Genomic DNA, 22057 nt, shown 5'->3' on the forward strand with positions numbered 1-22057 from the left:
TGTGACTCTTCGTTTTTGTGTAAATGTTGCGTCCAGCTGCGTGTGCATATCAGGGTCTCTGAGGTTACTGGTAAAATGATGTTCTGGCCAGGTGCTTCATTCACCCGGGGCCTTTGGCAAGAGTTGCTCCTTGCTGTGTTCCTGCAAACAGCATGTCACCTAGCGTGACCAGATAGCAAGTGTGAAAAATTGGGACAGGGTATAATAGGCACCTATATAAGACAGAGCCCCAAATATCAGGATTGAACCCATAAAATCAGGACATCTGGTCTCCCTAATGTCACCTAGTTCTGGGAAACATGGGGCTGTCAGACCACCAGTGTGCTGGGCTGGCCAGCGGTTGGCCAAAAGCCGGAGAGGACTTGGCTAATCAATAGAGACTCCCAGCCGGGGGGGACAGAGGACCATGCCCTCCCACTTTTCACCAGCCGTAAGAGCGAGCGACGGGGGAGTGGGTGGAGAGGAGCAGGCGAGGTCTTGGAGGAAGAGGTGGCAGGGGAGCAGGGCCTTGAGGGAAGAGGCAGTGCAGGGATAGGGTCTTGAGGGAAGGGGTGGTGTGAGGGCAGGGCCTCGGGGGAGTCACAGCGCGGGGCCACGGTTCGGGCCCCTGTGCCCCCCCCCCCACTTTAGGGTGCTTCCGCCACTCCTGCTTCCAGTGCCTTCTCTGTATACATCCCCCGTGGTTCTGTTGGCAGACTGTGAGGGCACATACCTCCCAGCCTGGGCAGACTGACACGAGCTGGCTCTGCTTTCACTGGTGGGCTGAATAGATCCGGGCGTCTGGGGCTAGGCCCCCAGGACAGAGTCAGGGGCTCAGGCAGGCCTGGACTTGGGCCGTGAGCCCGAGCTGCTCCCCGTGCTTTGACGCCCACACTGCTATTTTTAGCACACTAGCTCTGCCTGAGTTAGCGCGTGGCTCACTCCTAGCTGCAGTGTAGACGTACCCAAAGAGGGACCAACAGTTCTGTTCAGTGAGCAAAAAAGGGAACTCCCCGTGGTTAAGCTATTAGCTGAGACCAGCTCGACAGGACCCCTGTCGGCCAGTCTTACAGTGCTTCTGTGTCTGCTCCCAGACTCTGTATTAGGAATTTGGGACCAGGAGTCCAAACACCTTGGCCTTGGTTTGACTCTGAGTTTGGCTTGCTGTGTGACCCTGGGCCAGTCACCCTCTTCTGTGTGCCTTAGGGCTTGTCTACGCCTGGAAATCAATCTGGACTATAATAGAGTGTGAACTGAAAGCAGATTAACTCTTTCTGACCAATTCAATATGTGGATGCTCTTGTTCTGGCCTTGTTCCAAATTAGTTCAATCCACTTCCAAAGTGTTTTACGCTAATCTGGAATAAGCATGTCCACACATAGAGTTAACCAGCAGTGGCCATTTTGGAATATCTCCCCATGTAGATAAGCCCTTAATGCCTCTCTTCGTAAAACGCTGTCAGGGAAGAGAGAAACATGAGGCTTCATTCATTAATGTTTGTAAGTGTTTCAAGGTGCTCCGGTGGGAAGAGACTGGCTTCTGGTGCCTAAACACCAAATACCTAGGCAGAGAAGAGCTAAGTATTAATTGTGTACGAATCACCACTGTCCGAAGTCATTGAGCACCGACAGCTTGTTCTGTGCTGTGTAAAAATAAAGGAAGAAACCGTTCCTTCCAGTGGGAGTTTGCTGGGTAATTGGGGTTAGAAGAGAAATGCCTCTATTTGTGGCAATCTATATACGGATCAGTTGTGCTTTAGGTTGTAGCCATTGGAACCATATTTCCAAAGCCTCTAGAATTAAATATTAACAGAGGGAGAGAACTGAAGATGCATGCACAAAGGTGAGGGGGGTTGGTTTTTAGTTGAAACTTGGAAAGGGCTGGAGAGACCATTTGGCAGAGAGAGAAGGAGGCTGTTCCAAAGAGCAGGAGCTGCAGATGAGATCCCTCCCGCTCCAGCAATTGTAGAGTTGTGGGGAGAAATGTACAGGAGACAGGCACAGGGCATATGGGAAGGAGCCAAGGGACAGAAGGTCCGTTTGGCCAGCTGCAGTGAATCCATGGAGCAAGGTTTTTAATTGGATTGGGAAATGTGGCTTTTGTTTGTTGATGATTTTTTTTTTTAACTGCACTGCCTGACAGTGTGCGTTCACCTCTTTTCTGCAGTTTGAATATGTGTCTCAGCACTTGGTGTTTGCCAACTGCATCCCACTGATCCTGAAGTTCTTCAACCAGAATATCATGTCCTACATCACTGCCAAAAACAGGTACAGCCCGTTTGCAGCAGTTCCTTTTCCTCCCGTGCTTTGTAGGGGCTGTGTGTGTGTGGAGGAGATCTTCCCCTTGTGGTCACCAAAGCAGCATGTTCTTGGCAGGACAGAGTTTTAGAGGACACACGATATGGCAACAATCCTGTGCAGGTTAGAGGCATGAGGTAGACAGAATCTCCTGGGCCTTTCCCACCTCCTGTGTCTATCACTCAGCTCTCTGGACCCTGACCAGCTGGTTTTAAATAGTCACAGAAGTGTCACTGAAGTCCATTGCTGCTTATTATCAGTGCCTTGAAATAGGAGGGCCTGTATTTTACTCTGTGATTCAAGATATTGGACTTGTTAATTAAATCTATATATCCCATGTCTGGATGTGCGCGCACGCACACCTCCTCGCGCGCACACACACCTACACTTACGTGGAGAACAGAGGAATAAGGCTACATATGCATAAGTTCCTTCCAGAGAAGCACAGTTCTGTCTCTGTTGCTCTCTGGTTAGTTTCTGGATATGGGACAGCTGGAAGTTTGTTCACTGGAGGACTTGGTATTTGAGCACGCCCAAAGTGCAGTTCCACTCACACTATTGATGAGAGAACAATGAGCTGTAACAGCATTTCATATGGGTCTTCGGTTGGCTATATGGACTAATCTCTGTCTTGTACTATAGGTTTGTATACACAGAGGGAAAGGAAATGGATCTGTTTTCCCCTTCTAATCTGAGAAGGTTAAAGCTGGAAAACAGCTGTTTGTGCAGAGCACATTTATTCTCTTGTCATTAAAAGGTGCTGCATTTCCATTTGGACCCAGTTCTTTTGACTGGGCAGAAATTGGGGGTGAAACACAATAAACATAATGTTCACCCCAGAGCCGTTAAAAATCAAATTTTCCTCTATTAGTTACAGTCACGCAAGTGCGTGGAAGCTTAAATCCCAACGGTTTTACTTTTCCTGAGAATGTTTCTATTCGTAATAGCTTTTATAAGATTCCCCCAAAACTTTTGAGCTTTGAGCCTACACTACTTGACAGTCTAAATCTTCATTCAGGTAAGTGAATGAACAAGTTAATAATGTGGGGCAGCAGTTTCTGAACATGCAATGAAACAGGGTACAATCTTTGGGAAGCGGGTGGAAATTCTATACGTGGTCTTACTGTAACAGGCACGTTATGTGAAGTCTGGCTGATCTTGGGATTTCATGCTGAATGGGCACTGACTCGGAAATCAGGACAGCAAGTCGGCTTGTTGTTTAAAGGTTCCCTGTGGATCGATTTAAAAGATGAAGGGATAGGAAAGAGCATAAGAGCTACAGCTATTTTAGGTGTGTACATGTCTTGGGATGGGGCACCAGGTGTATTTATTCTTCTTTATTGGCTACTTATATTAAGGCATGAGAGCCTGAAGGGGTGGTAGAGAGGTTTGCAGCTGTCACTCTGTATTTCTTTGCCACTATCAGTTTGTTAGTCAGATCTCTTATTATTTTAACCTAGGGTTTTTTTAAATATATAAATAGCTAATCTGTCTTGGCTTAATGGATCCAAATTACAAGTCTTTAGTAACTGCACTCAGGATGTACTTTAGAGCAATAAGAAATTGACAAGTTCTGTTGAGTAGAGAGACAAAGGTGTCACGAGTTTGGAAATAGGATGGGAGGTAGTCTGTCAATCAGAGATGCAAAAGGCAGGTACATCCCCACAACAGACTGTTCAGCGTGGCTCACGCTAAGAAAACCTTTTGAGAAATCGTGACCTACTTGGAAAGCAAGTGACTTCCTAGCAGCACCCAACAACTTGGTGCGTGGGCTGGGGGGGAGTCACAGCTGCGCAGTTCTGCCTGTGCCAGCTGCAGTCATTGTAATGAAGAATCGTAGAATCATAGGGTAAGAAGGATTTGCAAGGACCATCGAGTCTTAACCTCCTGCCAATCTGTAGGATGTAGTGGATGCAGTGTGCTCGGGATGGCAGCAAAGAGTCCTGTGGCACCTTATAGACTAACAGACGTATTGGAGCATGAGCTTTCGTGGGTGAATACCCAGTTCGTTGGATGCATGTGCTGGGGATAGAGATCGTAATGGCTGATTGGGAAAAGTAAAGTAGACCGTTTTAGAACAGCTTCTTGAATACTGATCCACTGCTTCATGAATGACTCTTTTCCCCCTTCCCTGTCTCCCACAGCATCTCTGTCCTGGATTATCCACACTGCACAGTCCATGAGCTGCCTGAGCTCACTGCCGAAAGCCTGGTAAGGAGAATGTCAATAACCCTTGTAACAGATTTTGCAGCCCCAGAAGGAAGAGCTTAGGACGGGCTCCCCGCCAGCTGCAGCCACGTCCCAGCACTTCCTTCTCTGGCTGCAGCCCCGCAGACCTGGGGCTTTTCTTCAAAAACAGGTCACTAAGCAGCATGCCATGGCAAACCTTGGAGTCCCATTAACATGACAGGCAATGAGACAGGATGGATTCCTGGCAAAATGTCGCTATTAACCAGAAGTCTTCCATATCCGGTTGCTATTAAGCACAAGCTGCTGTGTCCAGGTCAGACACACGTGGACTGGAGATGACGCATTGTAATGTCAGCTTCACAACCACAGTCATTTTAAAGGGACTCCTGAAGAGCAGTTAAGACCCTACGTTTTATGTTGTAACCCTGGGAACCCAGAGAGGACGGCTGGATCAGGCAGAAGCAGGGAGTGTTTGACTGGACAGTGAGGGGAGTTGGAGACTTTCTGGAAGTGGGGAGATGGGGAAGGACTCTCTCTGACTCAACCCATCTCCTATGAGCCAGAGGCCAGTCCAGACTAGTGTTCCCTACATTATCTGTAGGGCCCATGGCTGTGAAAAACATGTCACAGTCCATGAAATCAGTCCTTCCCTGTGAAATCTGATCTCCCCTGCTGCTGGGAGCCTGGGGCTCCTAGCTGCTAGTCTGGAGACGCTGGGAAGGGACAGAAGTTGTCCTTCCCCTGCATGGCTGCTCTTGAGATCAGACTCGCCCGCAGAGGCTGTGCAGAAATGAGGGTGGTACTCCCTCCATGCTGCCTTCCCCACATGGCTCCTGCCGCAGCTCTGGGTTCTGAGCCCGGGGTTTCCTGCTGGGCTAGGGGATTCTGCTCCCCGCGGCTGCAGCTGGGACAGCCTGGGCTCAGAGCTGCTGCCCCCTTCCTCCCCAGCCAAGGCAGCCCAGCCTCTGGGCTTCTTTGCCCTGGCTTCCAGCTGGAGCTAGGGACAGCCAGGGCTTGGGGCTTCCGCACCCCCTTCCTCCAGCTGGCCTGGGGCAGCCCGGGCTCAGGGCTTCTGCCCCCTGCTGTTCCAGCCAGAGCTCAGGGCACCCCCACCACTCCAACTGGGGCTCAGGGCATCCTGGACTCAGGGCCTCGGGGTTTCTTCCCCCAGGGCTCCTGCTGGGACTCGGGTGAACTGGTCCGGGCTTTCACCCTGCAGCTTCTGCTGGGGCACCCATTTTTCCAGGGGGCCCCCAAATTGGCTGGGGAGTGCTGCCTTAATCTGGTCTGGACTAGCAGCTAGGAGCCCCTGACCGGGGTGCTCCCAGCAGCACGGGGGAGATCCTACCCACCTCCACCCCCGGTAACCGCCTCTAACTGCAGGAAGCTCAGTGCCTGCACAGAAGTGAGGGTGGCAATCTTGGGACCCTCCCTACAACAACTTTGCAACCCCCACCCATGATCCCATTGTGGGTCAGGACCCCCACAGTTACAGCACCATGAAATTTCAGATGTAAACATCTGAAATTGTGAAATTGACCAATTAAAAAACCCTCTGGCCGTGAAATTGACCAGAATGAACTGTGACTAAGGTAGGGCCCTAATTGTCTGTCTTCCAAGCCCTTAGCCCATCCAGTGATTCAGCTGGGAGCCAGGGCCAGTGCAACCATTCAGGTGACCTAGGCAGTTGCCTAGGGCGCTAGGATTTGGGAGGCGGCATTTTCTTTGGTAGCGACCGCAGCGGCTGGATCTTCGGCCACCCCGGTCGCCGCCAGCATTTAGGCGGAGGCAGTTGGGGCAGGGGGGTGCGGGGAGGGCCGCCTGCAGCAAGTCAGGGGGAGGGGCAGCACGCAGGGGAACTCCTCACCCCTGCCCCGCCTCCTCCCCGAGCACGCCATGGCCGCTTCACTTCTCCTGCCTCACGGGCTTGCGGCGCCTAAGCTGATTGGCACCGCAAGCCTGGGAGGCGGGAGAAGTGAAGCGGCGAAGGCGTGCTCGGGGAGGAGGCGGGGCAGTGGTGAGCTGGGGCGGAGGGGGTGAGGGGGCACCTCAGGGTGGAGGGGGGGAGCTGCCACAGGGGGGCGCCTCAGGGCAGGGCTCGGGGACGGGGGAGGGCGCAAGGTGGAAGTTTCACTTAGGGCGCGAAACATCCTTGCACTGGCCCTACTGGGAGCTGTTCAGCGTTATAAGAGTTGATAGCGTCAGACCAGAGCGGGAAGTGTTCTCTCGATCTGAAGGCTCAAATTCTGCTTTTGAATGCACTAGGGGGAAATCATCAAACTGCATGTGTGCCTAAGGGCAGAACTTGGCCCGTAATATGTCGTGCAGTTGGGTTTGCTTAGCATCGCCCATGGTGAAAACAGCAAATAGCCACCGTTGTTACAGGGCCTGCAGTATGTGAGATCCACTCTTGCAGGGCAGGTAAAGGGGAGGGAGTACGAGTGAACGAACAATATTCTCAAAGCAGTGCTGCAAAACCACTAATGCTGCCAGGACAACAATAAAATCAGTGATGGAGCTAAATTAATTCCATGCTTCATCCCAAAGGCAGTTTAAAAAAACCCCTCTGCTTACTCAGTGGTGCTGGGGAGAAGTAGAAGTTCTCCTTTTAAGAAGGTGTTCAAAAAAAAAAAAAGAAGACTATAAGGAAGTACACATGTACTTCTCCAGTAGGCCAGATTTCTTGTTTAAACTAGAGTGAAGTTTTAAGCCCCTTTGGCTTCACTTTCTCTGGAGCAACAGTGACATCTAGTGGCATATTCTGCTAATTGGAGCGGATTTCTTAATTTGCTCTTAAAGTCACTATGAAGTGTTGTCTGAACGTTCACTGATTTCGCCTCATAACTCTCCTGTCAGGGGGATGAATGTTATCCTCACATGACAGGTGGAGGAGCCAGAGCACAGAGTGTGTGTGAGGAGCTTGGGTAAGTCCCTGGCAGAACCAGAATTAGAATTTGGGAGCTTCTGGTGCCCAATCACAGGCTCATCCCACTAGACCATGCTGGTTCCTGGAGATCTTCCAGTCCTCAACCATCTGCATTTAAACAGATCTAGTGGATCATAGTTGTGGATGGTGGACTTGTGTACTGCTGCAACTCTCACAGGTCTCAGCAATCTGTTATCTTCACTGGGGGGGAGGGGTAGCTCAGTTGTGAGTTCAATCCTTGAGGGGGCCATTTAGGGAACTGGGGTAAAAATCTGTCTGGGGATTGGTCCTGCTTTGAGCAGGGGGTTGGACTAGATGACCTCCTGAGGTCCCTTCCAACCCTGGTATTCTGTGATTCTATAAGGTGATGATGAGTCACTACAGCTACTCACATAGAAACTGGTCAAATGATACGTAGGGGTGAAGTTTAGAGAAGCAATTTCTCAACACTTTAAGCAATTTCTTCTTGCAAGAGCTAGTTCTTCAAGTTATTGCCCCGATGGGCTCACCACTGCGGGATATCCATGAGCCCATGTGTTCTCAATCAGAGATTTTAGTCAGCAATACCCAGAGGTCCATGCGTCTTGCCTATAGTCTATAAACCCTTGTGCTCCAGCGTAAGGGCAGCTGCATTACCCACTATCAGCCCCTCTTCCTGAGTGCATTGGGGCTCCTGCCTCCTGTCACACGGGTGCAATACTCACTCATGCAGTTCATGCAATACATGTTTTTGCTTTTGGCTGCTTCTGAACCCATCCATCCTTTTCTCCATTTCTTGGAAGGGGAAGAGTTAAAGCCCAGACCTGTTCCCATGGTTCACTCCAAAGAACCACAGAACTTGCTCAAGATAGGGGGGAAAAGAAAGATCCTTCAGGTGTCACCTCACGTTAAAAGCAGTGGTTACAGGCCAGGGGCATAAGTCCTCCACTCGCCCCCTAATGCCAGCAACCAAGCTCGCTTCTGGAAGGAAGGAGTAAGTCCCTCCAGACTCACTCCTTCCCCTTTCCCCTGGATTGGGAGTGGTGATGAGGGAAAGCACCCTTCTCCCTTGGGGGCAGAGAGGAAAGACACCTTCCAGCCCTCTCCCCTGGATTGGCAGGGATGTCAGCCACACCTCATTGGTGTGAGGAGCAACCCCTCTCCTTTTTCCCCATCCTATTTCTTCACACAGCGCATAGTCAACTTGTGGAACTCCTTACCAGAGGATGTTGTGAAGGCCATGACTCTAACAGTGTTCAAAAAAGAACTAGACAAGTTCATGGAGGATAGGTCCATCAATGGCTATTAGCCTGGGTTGGCAGAGATGCAAAACCATGCTCTGAAGTGTCCCTCTGTTTGCCAGAAGCTGGGCATGGATCACTCAATAACTGCCCTGTTCTGTTCATTCCCTTTGAAGGGAATTGGCCACTGTCAGAGGACTGGATGTTGGGCTAGATGGACCACTCGTCTGACCCAGTATGGCCGTTCTTATGTTATCCCTGAACTGGGGGTCAGGCAGGGATCCTGCTCCCCAGAGGGGTGGAATATTGGCCCTTTTCCCCATCCCTGGATAGGAGAGAAGGGGTCAGGCAAGGTTTTGCCTCAATTTTTAACTCCACTACAAGTTGAGGACAAAATAAGAGCATTGGCGGGTACGTCCCTCCCCTCCCTAAATACTCTCACATCGGAGCATGAGGATGTTTGGAATGCAGGTGTGGACGCACAGGTGCTCCGGTCAAGAGTACATGGGCACACGCACATCTGACAGTAGAGCACCCATAGGGACAAGACCTCTCAAACTCCAGTTACTGTACACCTCTTCTTCTGGTGCACACTAGGGGAGAAACTGTTCTGGATTTAGTCTTAAGTAGCACACTGAAGCTAGTTCGAGTGGAGATAGTTGCTGAGCTATTAAGGGCGAGTAGCTACAGTATAATTAGGTTTAACATCCATAGGACAGGTACAGTACCAGAAAGTGACACTAAACTTTAGAAGAGGAGATTTGAATAACCTGGGATGATTAGTTAAAAAGGACATAAAGCTGAAAGTAAAGGCCGTAAAATCCCTGGAGGTGACTTGGACACTACTAAGGAAAACAACAGTCTCAGAAGACATGCATACCACTGACTAAAAAGAGAACCAGGAGGCCATGGAGTAAACCATTATATGCCTAAGGGCTTATCTACACATAAAACACTACAGTGAAGATGCTACCTGCAACAATGGGAAGGGTTCAGCCATTGGCGCAAGTAATCCAACCCCTCCAAGAGGCAGTAGTTAGGTCGACTGGAGAATTCTCCCTTCGACCTAGCGCTGTCTACACCCTGGGTTAGCTCTGTTTAACTGTGTTGCTCAGGGGTATGGATTTTTCACACCCCTGAGCAACATAGTTATATTGACTTAATTTCTGAGTGAAGACCAGGCCTAAATGCCAAGGTTTTGAGGGGCTGTTCAAGCCAAACAGAAATCCTTTAAAATTTGGAAATCTAACCCTAGTTAGTTAGTTAGCATAAATTACAGCGGGCTTTAAGTAAAAGGCAAATTAGAAGGGCCGAAATGGAGTTCAAAGAGCAAATAGTTCAAGGTAAAACCAACATGAGTCTGTTTCAGAAACAGGAAGCCTACAAAATAATCAGTGGATCCACTGGATCACCCATGGTTAAAGGGAGCAATTAAGGAAGATAATCAGAAATAGAATAAGAAATCATCTGGAAGATCAGGATCTGATAGGGTCTAACCAGCACAGATTCAGCAAAGGAAAATTGTCTCACTAATCTCTTAGAATTCTTTAGACATCATTATTTATTTGTATTGCTGTGCACCCGTATACCAAGTGGAAAGGGATCTAGGACCATGGAGGGCGTTGTTGGAAGAAAAAGGTGTACGAGTCAGCAGATGAAAGGTGGAATACACACGTTGCTTCAGTGAGATGGACAAGGAGGAGCCAGTAAAACTAGATGGTATAGAGTTAAAATCTGGGCAACAATTCAGATTCCTCCATTGATTGTTGAGCCATGATGGGAATGTGCATGCGGGTGCTAAGAGTTGCATGCAGACACTTGGTGCAAATGGAGGGAGTTGCTGGAAATTCTCTGCAATAAGAATAAGCCAAGTAAACTGAAGAGCAAAATGTATAAGACATGCACATTGGAATGCTGGCCAACGAGAGAGAGAGAGGTACAACTATTTCACATTGCCAAAATGAGAACACTCAGGTGGACGCTGGGTATGACAAGAGCTGATAAACTCTCCAGTGGAATGGTACGAGCCGTGGTGCATGTAGTCCCCCTCACGGAAAAGTTGAGGGAGTAAACTGCGGTGGCAGGGTCTTATGAGGCAATATGACACCGAATATGTTGGCCAGAGAGTACAAGATCTGGCAGTCTCGGGATGCAGATCACAAGGAAGGTCTAGAAAAACATGGTTCACGACATGGAAGGAGAACATGAAGAAGGTTGGTGCCAGCTTGAAAGATGCATTCAACAGGATCTCTTGGCGATGAAGAACAAAAGCCACCAACCACGACTAATTGGACAAGGTGAAGGCAAAGAAGATGATGATGATGAACGTGTCAATGAAGTAGTGGATATAGAAGAACTAGATGACGTTACTTAGACTTCCAAAAGGCTTTAGCAAAGGTCCTTATAAGAGTCTACTAAAGAAGCTAGGGGTAGTCATTGGGTGAGAGGCAAAGTATTGTCATGGCTGAAAAAACAGGTTAGAAAAACGGAATGCAGAATAGGATTAAATGGTCAGTTTTCATCATGGTAAAAGGTTAACAGTGGGGGCCTTCGAGGATATATTAATAATCTGGAAAAGAGATGAGTAATGAAATAGCAAAATTTGAAGATGACACAAAGTTATCTAGGTTAATTGGGACCAGAGAGGACTGTGAGGAACTTCAGAACAGGGTGGATAAAAATCAATTTTTTTAAAATCATTTTTTATTTAAATCGGATTTTGTTGTTTAAATCACATTTTTTTTAAAAATAAACTTGTTAATATAATGAAATATTAATGGAATACAAAGTATGTTAAGATCTAAACTTATTATAAACACTTAAATATGCTGAATCTATCGAAAACTTTGAGCTAAAGGCTGCTTTTCTATAGAATCGGGGAAAACATCTGACTTTTGAGGTCAAGCTTTATAAATATGGAATAGGTCAGCCTAAGTAGCTTAGGAGATGGTCTCATTTTCAAGAGATTTAGGCAAGTAAGAACTTAAGCTCCAGTCACTTTCACTTAGGCATATTTGAAAATTTTTCCCAGGCTGACCTAAAATAATCAGTTCAATTCACTGACTACAGTTAATCCTTCTGTTTACTGCATCGTTTAGTTGGAAATGTGAAACGTGCTTTGATAAGAGAAATTTGTGTCCAAAACGCTTAAGGTTGTTTCGTTTTAATACAAATAAATTTTATATGCTGTTGTGTGTCTAATTAAATTCTAGTTACCAGCCTAATTCAGCTTGGCACAAATCATGAGCAAAACATTAATTATCTAGTAAATAAGCAATATATCATTCACCATATTCTAACATACTAAAAATACACAATGAATAAGAATCTGAAAATATTAAACTATATAATTACTCAAATACGTGTATATACAGTAGAACCTCAAAGTTACGAACACCTTGGGAATGGAGGTTATTTGTAACTCTGAACAAAACGTTCTGGTTGTTCTTTGAAAAGTTTACAGCTGAACATTGACTTAATACAGCTTTGAAACTTTACTACATAAAAGGAAAATCCTGCTTTTAATCATCTTAATTTAAATGAAACAAGCACAGAAACAGTTCCCCTACCTTGTCAATTTTTTTTTAACTTTCCCTCTTTTTTTTTAGTAGCTTACGTTTAACACAGTACTCTCCTGTATTTACTGTTTTTTCTCTGCTGCTGCCTGGTTGCGTACTTCTGATTCTAAATGAGGTGTGTGGTTGGTGGGTCAGTTTGTAATTTTGGTGTTCATAGCTCTGAAGTTCTACGGTAGTTCTAGTGTACCCTCCTAGGTAGCAAAAAGATGTACCAAATCTGGTGCAACGGGTCTATTTAGTTGTAAATCAACATGGTTTAATGGTTATAGCACCTAATAACCATGTAACTTTCTTTAGAAAATAACTGACATATAAATGGAAGGGTTGATTTAAAATCAATTATTTAAATCGAGGCTTTCCACTTGGTGATTTAAATCATGATTTAAATGGCTTTGATTTAAATCAATCCACCCTGCTTCAGCGAGATCTAAACAAGCCAGGGAAATGGGCAACGCAGTGGCAGATTAAATTCAAAGTTGACCAGTGCAAAGTAATTGGAGGCACATTGGAGGGGGGAAAAAAGAAACTATTCATACACTATACAGGGTTCTAAAATGACTATCTCAATTCAAGAAAGAGTCCTGGGTGTCTCTGTAGACAGCTCAATGAAACCTCTGTTCTCTGTACAGCTGAGATTCAAAAAAACCCAAACAAGATGTTGGGCTGTATAAGGAATGAGATGGAGAATAATAGAGACACTATCGTAATACCTTTACATAGATCCATGGTGCAGCCTCACTTGGATCCTGTGTCCCATGCTGGTCTCCCCCTTGCAAAAGGGATATTGCAGAACTGGAGGGGGTTCAGCAAGGAGTTATGAGAATGATCAAGGGTGTGGAAAAGCGCCTGTGTTAGGAGCGATTGAAAAGACTGGGATGGTTTGCCTTAGAAAGGAGGCAAATTAGAGGAAACGGGTAGATTGGGAGCTTTCTTTCTCACTGTCTTATAATACATGAACAAGGGGACCGTCAGTTAAATGTAAAGAGCGGGGGAAATCAAAACCAGACACTGAATACTCTTTCATACAATTGTGTAATGACGTGGTTGAACTCACAGGAAGTAGTTTGAGGAACAGAATTGAACAAGGTTAAAAATGGGATTGTATTCTTCAGTGGATTTCAAGTATCTCCAGAGTTGTTCTATTGGTCTGAATTCAGCAAGATGAAATTTAGTAAAGATAAGTGCAAAGTACTTTCCTTAAGAAGGGAAGGCTGAAAAGGATTTGGGGTTTATAGTGGATCACTAACTGAATATGAGTCAACAGTGAGATACAGTTGTGAAAAAAGAATATCATTCAGGGATGTATTAACAGGAGTGTTGCATGTAAGACTCAAGAGATAATTGTCCTGCTCTACTCAACACTGGGGAGGCCTCAGCAGGAGTACTGTGTCCAATTCTGGGTACCACGCTTCAGAAAAGATATTGACAAATTGGAGGGAGTTCTGAGGAGAGCAACAAAAATGCTGAAAGGTTTAGCAAACCTGACCAATGAGGTAAGCTTAAAGTCTTGGGTAAGTTTAGTCTTGAGAAAAGAAAACCGTGGAGGGGACCTGTTAATACTCTTCAAATATGTTAAGGGCTGTTATAAAGAGAATTAGATCAAGAGGGTGACCACATGAGATGAAGAAAATATCGGGACACATGAGGGGAAGGGTCCATTGGTGGAGCAAAAAAAGCGACTGCTGCTGGCAGACCAAAATATCAGGACAAATTGTGTCCCGACCAAAGATCGGTCGGGACGACCACCCAAAGATCAGGACGGTCCCGATTTTATCGGTACATCTAGTCACCCTATAGATCAGTTGTTCTCCCTGACCCTAAAGGTAGGACAAGCAGTAAAGGGCTTAATCTGCAGCAAGGGAGATTTAGGTTAGATATTAGGAAAAACTTTCTAACTGTAAGACAGTTAAGATCTGGAACAGGCTTCCAAGGGAGGTTGTAGAATCCCTGTCACTGGAGGTTTTTAAGAACAGGTTGGACAAACACCTGTCAGGGATGGGCTAGGTTTCCTTGGTCCTGCCTCAGTGCAGCAGATTGGATTTGACCTATCAAGATCCCTTCCAGCCCTACATTTCTGTGATTCCATAATGTCAATAAGTAAATTTGGAAGGAATCATTTTAATATGTCAGGGCCCCCGACCCAAAATACCAGATGCTGTTGCACTTCTAGTGACTGAAATACATTTGTAAGAAGTTCATGAGATGCGTATGATTTTCTTCTTGGAAGCCCTCATCTTGCAGTGCTAAAGAGTTCTGTAGAACTTGCAGCTGTGCCGTTGCCGGGAAGACCACTGGGGAGTAAGATGCACCCATCTCCTCTTCGCATAGGTCTGAGGTGATCCTTTCATGACCTTTTGTGTGCTATGTCATTGCAGTGGGTCGTCCTACTCAGCCAAGTCTTAGTTTTCACTTTTCTCTCCTCTTCTGAGTTTTCTTGGTTGGTTCCATGGCTGAGCTAGACAGTAGATGTTACATTTATGTCTGGGCTGGTACGCTCAGCCCCCAAACTCTTACATTTTAAGCTAGGTCTGGAGGCTTTTCATAGGTCTGTGTGTAGATGATGGATGTTTTCTCTCTCTTGGGATCTATGGATCACTCTGCTGGGGTTGTTACAAAGGTTTTCTTTTTTTCCATCAGTCAGTGGCTTGTTTACATGGAAATGGCATTGTAGTGAAGTGAGACTCACCGCTGGTGTGGCACCTCCGGCTGGTCGTCTTGGGAATTAGCTCTCCAGTGTACAGAGCACCTCCTCCTGGCCGAAGTCTCACCTGCTGCTGGCCCCCCGTGTCCCTCCCAGAGCCCTTTGCCTTGGGGTTCTGCCCACTGCAGTACCTCCCACTCTCTGGGTCTCCCCTTTCAGGGGAACCCCCAACCCTCTAAACTCACCTGGCCTCAGTGGCTACTGCCAGTCACTGTCTACCCACCGTTCTCTGGGGCAAACTGCAGTCTGTAATGGCCATTTATCACTGGCAAGGGGGTCGGACCAGCTGCCTCTGCCTATTTCCAGGCTGCATCTCTTCAGCCCCAGCACCTTTGTAGGCCTTTACCAAGGCCTTAGCCTGGGGAGCTGACAGCCTGGAGCTCCCCAGCCAGGGCGAGTACAAGGATGTTTCCCACCCTAGGCAAAACTTCCACCTTGCCCCCACCCCAAGCCCTTGTGGCAGCTCTCTGCCCCTCCCTCCGCCCTAAGGCCCCCCCCCGTGGCAGCTCCCCTCCCTGCTCATCCTGTGACGCTCCCCCCCGTGGCAGCTCCCCGCCCCAGCTCACCTCTGCTCTGCCTCCTCCCCGAGCACACCATCGCTGCTCCACTACTCTTGCTTCCCAGGCTTGCAGCGCCAATCAGATGATTGGTGCCGCAAGCCTGGGAGGGAGAGAAGCAGAGCGGGGCGGCGTGCTCAGGGGAGGAGGCAGAGCAGAGGTGAGCTGGGGCGGGGAGTTCCCTTGCATGCTGCCCCTCCCCCTTACTTGCTGCAGGCGGACCTCCTCGTGCCCCCCTGCCCCACGTCCCTCCGACTAAATGCCGATGGTGACCAGGGCGGCCGAAGATCTGGCCGCCGAAGGACCCGAAATGCCGCTCCCTAAATCAGAATATCAGGGTTGGAAGGGACCTCAGGAGGTCATTAGTCCAACCCCCTGCTCAAAGCAGGACCAATCCCCAGATTTTTACCCCAGTTCCCCAAATGGTCCCCTCAAGGATTGAATTCGCAACCCTGGGTTTAACAGGCGAATGCTAGCGCCCGAGTCGCCTAATGGGTTGCACTGGCCCTGTCCCCAGCCCACCTTGCCCTTTTCCCCAGCACTGCCTGCGTCAGGTGCCCTCAGTTTCCAGGCAGCTAGGCCCTTCTCCCTCCAGGGCTAGAGTCAGACTTCATCTTCTGGCCCCCAGCCTTCTTATCAGGGCCAGCTGGGCCCTAATTCAGCTGGCCACAGCTGTGGCTACTTCCCCGATAGGCCTAGCTTGGCTGTTTTAACCCCTGTTCTCCAGGAGTGAGGCAGCTGCCCCGCTACAGGCATGTTATGTTTTAATGAGTGAAATAAAATTGTCTCCCCACCCAACCCCTCCCCCCAAAAAACCAACCATGTGTTGATTTTTCAGTCGTTCTCAAACTTTTGTACTGGTGACCCCTTTCACACAGCGAGCCTCTGAGTACGACCCCCGACCCCCTCCACCTTATAAATTAAAAACACAGTTTTTGATATTACACAGTATTATAAAAGCTGGAAGTGAAGGAGGATCTGGGGTGGAGGCTGACAGCTTGCGACCCCCACATTACTAACCTTGCAAGCCCTTGAGGGGTCGCAAACCCCAGTTGAGCTCACCTTATTTAACAGGACTGAAACATGCTCTAATGATCCTTGTAAAAGGGAGAAGGGAGAGGAAAAGTATGTGAAATGTATTGCTTCAACTAGAATTTTCTGCATCTAATGAAAAGGTGTTATACTTCATGGATGCCTTGGTTTGAACTTTGTGAATTTATGATTACATATTTCTTAGCTGACATAGCAGTTGATTGTACCCTGTGGGAATGAAAATATCCCTCGTGCGGGTTGAATACGAAGAAATATATGAAGTGTTTACATTCTGCTTCCATGGAAAATGTATATAGAAAGAGTAAATCACTCAGATGTTTAAAAACTTTTTGCTGCTTTTTCGGGGGCAGGCCAAAACAAAGCGGGGGAGGGGAGGGGAGGAAGGTTAATGAAAAGGATTAGGATAAAACATCAGCACCTTTGGGTCAGTCAGGGTCCCTCTCCCCCCTTCTCAGGCGGAGTGGCATGTACTTTGTTGTCAGATGGGAGGCAGGGTTCCCCAGGGAGCCGGTAAAGGGAAGAGAGAAGTGCGATCTCGCCTGGTTGCACTGTCGTCAGACAGGGAACACGAGACTCGTTTTTTAGGTCTCTTGTGAAAACGCTGTGAGAAAAGAGCAGAGCCTGGGTCTAGCTTAATCTTTCCTCATTAGAGGAGTTGAAGAGCGTGTGAGCCAGTGTAATTCCAGGGGATGCGCTTGTTGCCTGTTGGATAATTGCTCCTTCACAACGGAGGTGTGAAGACTTAGAGTAATTAAGCTTTACAGTTAAAGTAAGGATGATTGCAAAAAGAATTCCAGCCCACCATTCTGTTACTGCTAGTAACCAAAAACAACAATAGCAAAACCAAAACTAGTTCAGTTAAAAAAAAGCTTTGTGTGCATGAAAGCGTTCTGGCTGGAGGAACAGAAAAGTTAGATGCCTGCAAGTCACAAGGGCCTGATGAAATGCATCCTAGAATACTCAAGGAGTTAATAGAGGAGGTATCTGAGCCTCTAGCTATTATCTTTGGGAAATCATGGGAGACGGGAGAGATTCCAGAAGACTGGAAGGGGGCAAATATAGTGCCCATCTATAAAAAGGGAAATAAAAACAACCCAGGAAACTACAGACCAGTTAGTTTAACTTCTGTGCCAGGGAAGATAATGGAGCAGGTAATTAAAGAAATCATCTGCAAACACTTGGAAGGTGGTAAGGTGATAGGGAATAGCCAGCATGGATTTGTAAAGAACAAATCGTGTCTAAACTAATCTGATAACATTCTTTGATAGGATAACGAGCCTTGTGGATAAGGGAGAAGCGGTGGATGTGATATACCTAGACTTTAGTAAGGCATTTGATACGGTCTCGCATGATATTCTTATAGATAAACTAGGAAAGTACAATTTAGATGGGGCTACTATAAGGTGGGTGCATAACTGGCTGTATAACCGTACTCAGAGAGTAGTTATTAATGGCTCCCAATCCTGCTGGAAAGGTATAACAAGTGGGGTTCCGCAGGGGTCTGTTTTGGGACCGGCTCTGTTCAATATCTTCATCAACGACTTAGATGTTGGCATAGAAAGTACGCTTATTAAGTTTGCGGACGATACCAAACTGGGAGGGATTGCAACTGCTTTGGAGGACAGGGTCAAAATTCAAAATGATCTGGACAAATTGGAGAAATGGTCTGAGTTAAACAGGATGAAGTTCAATAAAGATAAATGCAAAGTGCTCCACTTAGGAAGGAACAATCAGTTTCACACATACAGAATGGGAAGAGACTGTCTAGGAAGGAGTATGGCAGAAAGAGATCTAGGAGTCATAGTGGACCACAAGCTTGATATGTGTCAACAGTGTGATGCTGTTGCAAAAAAAGCAAACGTGATTCTGGGATGCATTAACAGGTGTGTTGTAAACAAGACACGAGAAGTCATTCTTCCGCTTTACTCTGCGCTGGTTAGGCCTCAACTGGAGTATTGTGTCCAGTTCTGGGCACCGCATTTCAAGAAAGATGTGGAAAAATTGGAGAGGGTCCAGAGAAGAGCAACAAGAATGATTTAAAGGTCTTGAGAACATGACCTATGAAGGAAGGCTGAAGGAATTGGGTTTGTTTAGTTTGGAAAAGAGAAGACTGAGAGGGGACATGATAGCAGTTTTCAGGTATCTAAAAGGGTGTCATCAGGAGGAGGGAGAAAACTTGTTCACCTTAGCCTCCAATGATAGAAAAAGAAGCAATGGGCTTAAACTGCAGCAAGGGAGATTCAGATTGGACATTAGGAAAAAGTTCCTAACTGTCAGGGTAGTTAAACACTGGAATAGATTGCCTAGGGAAGTTGTGGAATCTCCATCTCTGGAGATATTTAAGAGTAGGTTAGATAAATATCTATTAGGGATGGTCTAGACAGTATTTGGTCCTGCCACGAGGGCAGGGGGCTGGACTTGATGACCTCTCGAGGTCCCTTCCAGTCCTAGAGTCTATGAGTCTATAACACAGCCGGTTGCAGATTGCAGGTCAGAACTGTACGTTGGCATGAGGAATACTTTACAGCCAGGCAGGTCTCCTGTCTGGGCTAAAATCTGCACGCCATTTCATTGATGTTTAGTGGTACATTGCCTCTCTAGTCTAGTCTGCACTGGAAAAGGTTTGCTGCTATAGCTGTGCGGTTAGACCCTCCTTGTGTGGACACAGCTTCTACCATTGAAAATATGCTTGTACTGATCTAACTTATACCAGTTGCCTGACCAAAATAAGCTATGCTGGCAAAATCACTTCTTTATTGGCATAACTGTCTACACTAGGGCTATTTCTGATTATAAAAATGTTGTTTAAAAAGAACCCACACTTCGTACAGGTGTTATTATACCGACAAAAGTTTCTAGTGTAGACCTGGTCTTAGAGGTGTCGTTTCTTACAAAAGCCTCTTCGTTGTCTCCCAACCTCCTGTCACAGCTCAGAGCTCTTCCTCTGAGTGGGCCTAGTATTTGTGTCATGTGGCAAGTTTGTTTCTTATGGGTTCCTAGGTATTTCCTGCAGTCCTAGCTCGCTAGACAAACGTAAATGGCTTCTAAATCTGCCAGTACTAGTGTCTGCCCTTATTCCCAAGTCGATTATTGTGCACCAACAGAGAGCTCAAGGGTGTACAAATAGAAGGACATGGTCCCTGCCATGAGTTGCTTACCGCCCTAATTGGACACCGACTTCACAGATCAGATACAAATTAACATCCTCAACTTGGGGGGTCATTTTAGTCTGTTTTTATTTTTTAAATTGATGTTTATTACCCCCAAAAAATTGATGATAAAGTCTGAGGGACTGGATCTGGTTTGAAATACCAGGGTTAACTGCATGGGCCTTTCAGACAAGATCATAAAATCCCAGGTTCTGTCTTCTCTGCATGAACACCTTTTAAAAGCTAAAGGGCCTTTGTGTACGTGTAGAAATTTGTTCTATCATCCTCGGCCATGATGTCCATTTTCTCTGTCGAGCAGCACCCTCTGCAGGATTAGTTGCTGCCCTTCACTCCAGAAGTGGCTGCATTTCAGTTCTGCTGCATTGGAAGTATTGCTGGGGCTCGTTTGGGATGAAAGGTACCATAGAAATATGATGATCTTCTAGTCCAATGTGCGCTTGTTTTATATCTGCTCCTCCTGGAGGAGAAACAGACATGATCTACGCAAATAAGAGCTGGTGGGTGATTATCTGATATACTGGTTCTGTATAATATATGAATAGAATTTTAAAAAATACCAGTTGGATCTCTGCAGTATAAAAGCTTTGTCCTCCTTTGACCTAGATTATTGTTTGTCATCTGTCGTTGTGTAATTTCATTTTCTTTATCTGCAAAATGTCCCCAACGCTGGTGGTGGTTTGTAAATTCATAAATAAAATCTAAAAAACACAATTCTGTAAATAAATTGTGATTATTAGGCTATTATTCTGTTTCTGTATGTAAACAATGAATGCAAGTATGCTGCAGCAGGTAGATCCCTGGATAACACAAGCGGATGACTGCACTTCCATCTTACCCCTTTCTCTTAACATATGCACAGATTAAATCCTCGGTGTCAGCAGTGGGCTTTTCAGAATGGCTTTTCCCGGTGTCTGTCAGCTTGTCAGCATAGTGATCAGCCAGCCAGAAGAGGGTGTTACGGTGTTCAATGTCCTTGTCTTTTATATGGAATGAGAACTATGCAGTTGCCACTGTCAGACGTTCGTAAAATAACTTTGCCCAAAGAGATTTCTGTGGAGGTGCCACTTTAATGCTGCAGGCAGTAGCACTGAACTGTCCCTTTTCCCTCCTGTGTCGGTCTGCAGGAAGCTGGGGACAACAACCAGTTCTGCTGGAGGAACCTGTTCTCCTGTATTAATCTGCTGAGGCTGCTCAACAAGCTGACCAAGTGGAAACATTCTAGGACAATGGTGAGCTGGGGTCTGGGGGTGTTGCCCTTTGTTTCAGAGATCCTGCAGTTCATTTAACGGTGTTGTGATGTGAGCGAGTGTTGTGTGCTACATCTGCCCATCCTTCATGCAGCAAGGGACAGCCTTCTGTGTCCAAGAGCTTGCTGTCAGATGAGGGTGATGAAGCTAATTTCTCTCCCTGGATCGTGCCCTGGGGAAGAAAACATTTACACTAACTAGAATGTGAGATGTTGACACAAGAAGAAACTGGGAGATCTGCCTAGAATGTTACTAGGGTGACCAGATGTCCCGATTTTATAGGGACAGTCCCAATTTTTGGGTCTTTTTCTTATATAGGCTCCTATTACCCCCACCCCATCCCGATTTTTCACATTTGCTGTCTGGTCACCCTAAATGTTACATCCGGCTCCATTTGGGAGGAAAGGCCAGGGAAGAGCCAACATGCAGCTGGAGCAGGAAGTTGGCAGCAGAAAGAGGCTGCAAGGGAAGTAGTCCGTAATCACTCCCTGGGAGATGTGGTTGGGGTGTTGGTTCCTATTAAAGTTATATCAATCTAGGAGTCAGTTCCCTTACAGAAACCCTCCTCTGCAAAAGGATAGTTAGAAATGTTTATTCCCCACCCTCCGCAACTGACCTGCTCTGCCTCACATCGCTATTCGGTTTTTCTGTGTTTTGTACCACGTTTGCCACCAGGGTGTCAGAGCGGCTAAGAACTCGAGAATGTGCTGACAACCTTTGTGTTGGTGATTTGGTAGATGCTGGTGGTTTTTAAATCCGCCCCGATCCTGAAACGTGCTCTGAAAGTGAAGCAGGCCATGATGCAGCTGTATGTGCTGAAGCTCTTGAAGATCCAGACCAAGTACCTTGGGCGCCAGTGGAGAAAGAGCAACATGAAAACGATGTCTGCCATTTACCAGAAAGTGCGTCACCGCATGAACGATGACTGGGCTTATGGCAACGGTGAGTATTGCTGGAGAGAGCACCGTCTCTGGGTTCTTGGTTGATGCTACTGCACATTTAGTTTGACCTGCAGATCCATCAGGACCCTACACACTCAGTCTGGCTGAGGGCTTCCCTGGCAGCTGTTCAGAAGCCTTAAGGCCAGTCAGATAGCACAGATTGCATCCATCCTCCCATCACGTATCAACTCAGAGCAT

At 46.9% G+C, this 22057-nt stretch overlaps 2 protein-coding genes across 5 annotated transcripts in view; one reads left to right on the plus strand and one right to left on the minus strand.

The window, feature by feature from the left end:
* LOC127043168 (troponin T, cardiac muscle-like) overlaps positions 1-22057 on the minus strand; it is a 255113-nt gene that overhangs the window by 178535 nt on the left and 54521 nt on the right. The gene's annotated exons all lie outside the window — the stretch shown is intronic.
* Positions 1-22057, plus strand: part of STRIP2 (striatin interacting protein 2) — a 93779-nt gene that overhangs the window by 36941 nt on the left and 34781 nt on the right. For all 4 annotated transcript variants that reach the window (XR_007772141.1, XR_007772142.1, XM_050936848.1 and 1 more), the window contains exons 17-20: positions 2146-2246; positions 4421-4487; positions 20796-20900; positions 21656-21860. Coding sequence is in view for 2 of the 4 variants with exons in the window: in XM_050936848.1 (XP_050792805.1) it covers positions 2146-2246; positions 4421-4487; positions 20796-20900; positions 21656-21860 (478 nt within the window). In the remaining 2 variants the exon portion in view is untranslated. The remainder of the gene's footprint in view (positions 1-2145; positions 2247-4420; positions 4488-20795; positions 20901-21655; positions 21861-22057) is intronic.

The sequence above is a fragment of the Gopherus flavomarginatus genome, chromosome 1 (genome assembly GCF_025201925.1).
Source record: "Gopherus flavomarginatus isolate rGopFla2 chromosome 1, rGopFla2.mat.asm, whole genome shotgun sequence".
NCBI lineage: Eukaryota > Metazoa > Chordata > Testudines > Testudinidae > Gopherus > Gopherus flavomarginatus.